We start from the raw sequence: 7685 nt of genomic DNA, 5'->3' as shown, positions 1-7685 counted from the left end.
GTCATTGCTTTCCTGGGATTTCTTGCCATAAACCAAATTGCAGATTATTCATAAAATGTTCATTAAAATTTTCTGAAGTTATTCCGTCATATTCATTAGATTATGTAGAAGAACATTTCCTCAAAAAAGAACAATATATTTGAGGTACAGAATGTTTTTCAGCATTTTGTCTTAACATTTTTTATGACTATATTTATAGTGTTGACATGATATTGTCGTGCTTTGAGGAACAGGAGCATCATTCTTGGATGTTATATCATAACGTTACAGTGATTATCTGTCACTCGATGCTCCACTTGATGAATACTACTCTGCTCTCTGATTTGAAGACAGGTCTGCACAGGTTTAATTCTCACATTTTGCACTCAACTTTGTTTGCACTCACTCTAAACAATATTTTGTGGACCCAAAGTTACTTTTCAAACATGAACAGTAACTGGAAGAAACTTGCTGCTGGAGGGTTGATCCAGTTGTATCTCTGTGAAAACAGCATTTTGAAGGTCAGACTGTATCGACGGCACTTGCATGGTAGCGTTAGAGAAATAACTACATTAAACATGTGACTGTGTGATCACCTACATATGTGTAATCATGTAAAATGTGTGTTTAATCTATTTATGGAGACTGATTTCAGCTGTTTGCGAAGGCCTTGACGGTGGATGACGATAAAAGGACATGTATCCAGTAGAAAAGAAACTTCCTTATCAAATATTACCAAATAAATATAGTTGTGTGACCACCTCTTTGATGTAAAACTGATCCTGTAATCTCATTCGGGGTCTCTCATTGCGATCAGTGCATGTGTGGCCCGTACATGTACGATTTGTGTAATTCATTAAAGGCAGTTTGATTGCAGATACTGTGTCTTTGATATTTAACTACCCTATCAGTTCTGCAGCAGTGAGTGTATAATTTAAACATTCCTGCATTCTGTGAGAACATTAATTGATTGTAGAGCGAGAACATGCCTCCTTAACACACTCCATTCAGGATTAAAGTCACTGTTCGTTTTTATCCTCAAGACTGGTCCTGGACTCCAATGAATTTTTATTGAATATCCTCCAGAGTCAGTTTAGCGAACAGGGAAAACGTAGTTTGGACCAGGACTAGGTTGTTTCCAGGAAACTGGTTCCATATGTTGTGCTTTGTAAAAGTAGAAAGCCTGACTGAAAAAAATAAGGCATAACAATCAGGGATTTTCCACTCTCCACTTAAGACACAGATGATATCACAATTACAGACTTTACATTCCTATTTCAGCTCAAGTTTAGGAAAACTGTGTGATCCAGCTCACACAAGTCAGTTATCAGGAACGAACCGGCTTCTGTTCTTTTGTTTCTCACCATGTCAATCACGTCTCAAGTTTTGTCAGCCTCGGATTTTGTTCTGACTTTGTTCAGAATCAGGATCAGGTTTAATTTTTAATTTAATTTAATTTTATTACTTTATTTGACAGGGACAGTACATATAAATAAGACACACAAAATTAACTATAGCATGACAACAATCAACAAATAGGATTACAGCACATTCAACAAATAACACGACAGCAAAATGTCAGGACTGATAAAGTGTGGATGTTACCTACAAAGCTTATGATAAACAAGAGCAGCTCTTACATTAAGCATAATAATGACAAGTAAGACAACAAACAACATGAAAACACCTCACTGTTCTAGTTCTAGTGATTTCTAATGAACCAGGCTCTTAATGTTGTGGAGAATGAATGGTAGTCTGCACAGTTTCTTATGTGTTGTGGTAAGTTGTTCCAATCCTGAGAGGCTCTGACAGAAAAAGCAGATTGGCCAAAACTACTTAGTCTTCTTGGAGTAAAACAATCTCCTCTAGTTTTTTCTCTAGTAGTTTGGCTTGTTTTTAATGTGATGTAAGTACAGAGTGCTGGAGGAGCCATATTGTGTAGTACCTTGAAAACAAGACACAGTCTACTGTGTTTAACCATGTTTTCCCAGCTTAATAAGTTGTGCTTTTTCAAAAATATTGCAATAATTTTATCCTTGTGGTTTCATGTTTATTGCCAAGTAGGTTTGCACAAACAAGGAATTTGCCTTGGTGTTGTTGTGGTGCATAACAGTCAGAAATATACACAAAATAAATTAAACCTAAATAATATAAAAAAGAAAAAACTTACAATAAAAAATATGCAGAATATATTCCAAGTGAAAAGAGCTGCCATAGGTTTAAATTTTAAATATTAAATAGAAGAGAATGGGGTGAAATGTACAAAATACTGACCAGGAGTAAACAGTATATGCAGTGTGCAATTTGTAATAATAATAATAATAATACTAATAATACAAGTCGTGTTAATGTAACGCACCATATTAGATTAAAGATCACAGATGTGCAGTATAAGACTACAGGGTTTTACGTTAATATAATGTGTAATGTTCATGGGAAAGATGGGGTCCGTATCAGTGGGGATCCTGGGCCTTGTTAATGAGGCCGGATGCAGATGGGAAGAAACTGTTCTTGTGGTGTGAGGTTTTGGTCTTGACAGACCGCAGCATTTTGCCGGAGGGGAGCGTTTCAAAAAGTTTACTGTCCGGCTGGGAGCGGTCGGCCATGATCTTTCCTGCTCGCCTCAGTGTCTTGGAGGCGTGCAAGTCCTGGGGGGGACAGCAGACTGCACGAAACGAGGAGTGTGTGGAACAACTCTACAGTGTCGACGGGGTAGTCCCGCAGGATGATGGGGGCGGGTGTCAAATTAATTCAATATCTCTCAAATTTTTGAGTTCTTCTTGGTGCCAAATTCCCTCTTTATGCTACAATCCATCAATTGTAGCTGAACAGGAAACACTGTCCATTGAGACAGAAAGAGGGATTTTTTACTTAAAGAGCTGTAACTCTGGAATATATCCACTTTATTTGACTAGCTCTGATGGCTGAAGCCAAAATGAGGACTGTGGATTTAGTTCCCCATCACCTATATTGTAAGTGCATTTGAAGGGGATCTTCTAATGGTCAGTATGAACAGGAGGAATGATTACAGCAAGAATAACCTGCTTCAGTTTTCATTTGGGCACCTGACTATTGTTTGAAGACAGACTTGAAAAACTGTGAACCTATCCTTTAATTCTCAGTGGGCCCCAGATTAGATCCTGTCTTTTGATATTTCCACCAGAAGCACCAAAATCAGAAATGTTCAAACAACTGTGTACATAAATGATGCCTGAACATTCGTCTCACTGCATTTCCTCCCTCATTTCAGGAAATGAAGACAAGCAGGACGGAGCACTGCAAAAAAAAAAAGAGCTACAACAGTGGAGCTCCTACGCTGTTAGCTGCGTCTACTGGTTAAAAAGTATATTAATAATAGAAATAACATGCTTAATATTTTAACATGCTTCATAACAACAATCCACTGAAGAACCCACAGTTAACCTGTTGCATGCTCATCACATAAAGTGAATTAACATGCCAGTTTTAGTGTCCTTTCCTTGGGATTTTCTCATCAAGGCTTCACTGATGATATAAATTACACACAATCTTAAAGCATGTCTTTATGAGTCACTATTGATAATGCTGCCTTCAGATGCTGTTCAGTCTCCTCTGCTGTGATAGTTTAGATCCTACTTTGCTTGTAAAGTCACTTTTATTCCAGATGTAACATTGTTTACTAAATATAAAGAAAAAACTAACCGAGTCAGATTTGATTTACTGTAATTTGGGTGTTTATCTGCAAAGCAACAATAGAGGAAAGTGTATTCATTGCCAATAAGACTGTGATGTAACTCACATTTGTTGTGTGCATGTGCAGGTCATGTGCTTGTTAAGAGATTTTCTTTATAGGCTGAATTCCTCGTCATGGATGCCTGCTACCTACTACCCCACCCACTCTTATCCAGTACTTGCCATGCATGGCATAAGTGGTATCACTTGCATGCAACCAGTAATAAAACCTGAAAAGATATTCTTCAACGTTATCACATAAGATATGGAATTGATTAAGATTGCTACTGTAATAATATCATGACTTCCTTCTACTGACATCCACTTCCATTCAAAGTATTTATGAGTATTTGGCAGATGGACAAAGGAAATGTGAGCACATAGTTGTTTACTTTCTGGTATTAGGCCAGCTGTGGCAACATGTGGTTCCTTATCATTATTTTAGTTTTATGGCTTTAAAAACCACTCTTTGGCTTACATTTTGGGCTGTATAAATAGAAATAGACCTGACTTGACTTAAACTATATTGCCTACTTTACACTCAGTAGCATAAATGCAGTGTAGTATATACAGAAAATACTTTTATTCCTTTTTCTCCTATAACCCTGGTTCAGATAGAAAACAATTTTAAGATCATTATAATTTTGTTCATTTCTATTCTTGTGCAATTTGTTCAGTGTGCAATAAAAAATTGAGATTAACTTTTAACTTCCAACTTTTTTAAAACCTTTTTTTTAGCATGTCTGTTTTAATTTATAACACTGTTGGACACGCCTGTGGAGAGAGGAGAGCTCTCTCCACAGGCGTGTCCATTGTGTTTGCTGACCTGCAACAACAACAAATAAAACAATTTTAAGATCAGTTTGTTCATTTATATTCTCATTCAGTTTGTGCAAGTGTGCAATAAAACTTGGGATACAATGTAAATGACAGGGGACAAAATCCACAAACCTCATTTCAAGCAAAATGTTATTTTAAAGTTTATCTGAGATGATATAATCAAATGAATGAAGTGTATGTCTTCCACAGTTACAGTCCTTCCAGTAAAAAAAAGAAATCCCTCTTTGTGTCTCAACAGACAGTGTTCCTGTTCTGCTGCAGTGGAAGTATAGAAAAAAAAGAGGGAATTTAGTATGAAAAAGACCTTAACTTTGAAAGACACTGTCTTAATTTTACTAATTTGTACAGCTGAAGCCTTATATAAGCTTCAGATAAATGTTTAAATACATTGGCACGGAAGGAGGGCTGCATTTTGTCGCTTATTGAGACTGTCTTCCAAAGAAAAACGACACTAACATAAAGAATGTGTGTCCAGAATGAGAACTGAATGTTCTGTACTGAATTAAACTGGATGAAAGAACTGAACTGAATGTCCCCCTGAACAAGGGGAGCAGGACACTCCTCTTTCCCCCCACTCATCCCCCCATTTTCTCTCCACCCCCAGATCAAATAATATAAAATGGAGTGGATTTTACTACTTTCACTCCACCTCTTCTTTTCCTCTTCTGCAGTCTGTCAGGTGTGGAACATTTGAGTCTGTAAGTACCGTGCACCTCTACACTGATTGATGGATTCATACATTGCTGTGCAAGAGTAGTTTAATGCAGAAGTGTTATAGTTTACTGTTAAATCTGTGTTATTGAAATTATGTTACTAATAGGTACATTAGGTTCATTGTGGGTATTTTTTATTCATGAAAAGAGTCACATCACTGGTCACTGGTGGTGCACAAAGGAAATGCAAACTTACAAAACATATTTTGTTAATGAATTTTGAGTCTTTTAGATGGATTCAACATAGAGCGGTAAATTCACAAAGAATAGATTGCAGCTGCTGATAGCACCATAAATTGTGCATCATTTGCAACCACTATCTGTCTATCTATCACTATCTCAAGGTCCTATTCACAAAAGATATTGCGTTAATTATATGACCCATAAACACACCCATAAAGTTTTACAGCTGAATGCAATTTGACCTTGTTTTGCATCTGATTGTAATTATCCATGCGGCAAAGTATAAATGTTGAAAGCAGTTTGACAATGCCAGGTACTGCATGGCATCTTTGGGTGGCTGGCTCAGTGTCATCCTTGATGTCATCAAGTATAGCAAGAATTGTTTGACCTGGTAACCTGTATCTGCGAATAATTTCAGTCTCAGTTAAATCAAAAAGTGATGATAATGATGCCTTCACCTGGCTGCAATCCCTGATGCCATGATCACTGGAAAGTCTGGGCGTGGCACCCCCTTATAAATGTGCTTCAGTTTCCAGCAACTCTCTGAAGACACTAATAATTTCACTTCAACTGTATGTGGCTGTTAGTGCTGGTCTTTGTGAATTGGACAGGGACCAATTTTGCACCAAATGTGTGCATAGTGCCTCATTTAAATTCGTGCAAACAGCAAAGGAGCACTAAGACGCTGCTTGGCAGCGCAGTTAGGGTTGCATTTCACCCTTTGTGGTGCTTTGTGAATTAGGGGAGAACAGGGTTGGTAGTCACACATTTTACCTTCACTTGAATCCCTCAAAAACTGTATCCTTGATAGATTCCCTGTCAATGTGTATTGGGAGCCTAAAGTGTCAGATAAGAATGGTGTGATCTTACTCTCTTTAAGCTTATTCTGTTCAAAAGATGTAGACTGTCAAGTGCGTCTTGTGCACTTGTGATAACCATCCTGATCATGGGGTTGGTTGTCCCTCTATTTTAATGGGGAAAAATTAAAAAAACGGATGCAATCTTAAATATGAATTTTAAAAGTTTTGCTACCCCCAAAGCTAACAATCACATGTTGTAGCGTAGCTAAGAAAAAAAAACTAAACTATATCTCTTCTCTCATACTTTTTAATGGTAATAATTGTTTTATTATAAACCCATTGTGTAAATGCCAAGAGGAGAAACACTGAAGAGCTTGATATTTACATTTTGACATTAAAACACTAAAAGTCCTTTCACCTCAGTGTCAAGTGTCTTGTAGGTGACCTCTGATCCCAATTTCTGAAAAGGGAGTGGCATCCAATGAATATGACAACCAACCCCGTTCTCCCCTACACAGTTTCTTTTTGTCCTATTTGTGCAAATGCCACAATGTCCTTTTGTGAATTTGACCAAGAGTTTCTTTCTGTTTCAGAATCATGAGCAGGAACTACTTGTCCAAAAATGATGAGCTCCGCAGAGGAGACTATCTGATCTCCAACAACAGGCAGTGGAAGGCTATGTTCCAGGTGAGAATATTCGGACACTCAAGACACTTATCAAGATGCAAGATGATACATGTCTACTGATTTGTGCAAAATTAAATGTAGAAGTAACTGACGGTCACTGTTTTTGTCTGCAGGATGATGGTAACTTTGTCATCTTTGGCTGGAAGCCAATGTGGGCTTCAGACACTGCAGGAACTGATGCTCACCGCCTGTGCATGCAGGCTGACTGCAACCTGGTCATGTACAACAAGGCTGACAAACCCAAGTGGCACACAAACTCCGCCAAACCTGAGAGTAACATGTGCCGTCTTCATCTGACAGATGACGGCAAACTGGTGCTGGACAGGGAAGGTGATCAGATTTGGACCTCTGCTAACTCCCAAGGCATGAAATAAAATGATGCTTTTAAAAACTGAGTACTTTTTACATTTTGTGGATGTCAACTTGAGTTATCAATAAACCTCCCTGTAATGTAATCTGAGCTCAAATAAAAGCTTATTTACTACAATTCATAAATGTGTTTTCCTTCTCTTTGTGGTGGGTTCTGGTTAAGTAGTGGGCAAAGGTTTAAATATGGCTCTTCAACTTCAAACAGAGTGAATGCTTAACATACTAAGTAGATGCACTATGTGATGATAGACAAGTTTTTTAGTGACTTATGAACAAAACTCTGAACATAAAACTGTTGTTGAGTTGAAATATGAGTAAGAGTTGCCTCATATTCATAAATAAAGTAACATATGCTTCATCCATCATATCTAATGTCACAGCTTCTGTGCTGCGGTGAAATACA

General features: G+C 37.6%; 1 protein-coding gene across 1 annotated transcript; it reads left to right on the top strand.

The window, feature by feature from the left end:
• The first annotated feature begins 5163 nt into the window (after nucleotides 1–5163).
• Nucleotides 5164–7389, top strand: LOC121888367 (lectin-like). The gene is made up of 3 exons (XM_042399831.1): nucleotides 5164–5228; nucleotides 6820–6913; nucleotides 7027–7389. The coding sequence occupies exons 2-3, from the start codon at nucleotides 6824–6826 to the stop codon at nucleotides 7285–7287; spliced, it is 351 nt and encodes a 116-aa protein (XP_042255765.1). The 5' UTR covers nucleotides 5164–5228; nucleotides 6820–6823; the 3' UTR covers nucleotides 7288–7389.
• The last annotated feature ends 296 nt before the right edge of the window (nucleotides 7390–7685 follow it).

The sequence above is a fragment of the Thunnus maccoyii genome, chromosome 21 (assembly GCF_910596095.1).
Source record: "Thunnus maccoyii chromosome 21, fThuMac1.1, whole genome shotgun sequence".
Taxonomy (NCBI): Eukaryota; Metazoa; Chordata; class Actinopteri; order Scombriformes; family Scombridae; genus Thunnus; species Thunnus maccoyii.
This window is presented reverse-complemented; position numbering and strand designations above follow the sequence as displayed.

Excerpts from the sequence above, each read along its gene's own strand:
- LOC121888367 (XM_042399831.1), top strand. The coding sequence starts at position 6,824 with ATGAGCAGGAACTACTTGTCCAAAAATGATGAGCTCCGCAGAGGAGAC. Across the intron at positions 6,914-7,026 it reads AGTGGAAGGCTATGTTCCAG|GATGATGGTAACTTTGTCAT; the intron begins GTGAGAATATTC and ends TTTTGTCTGCAG.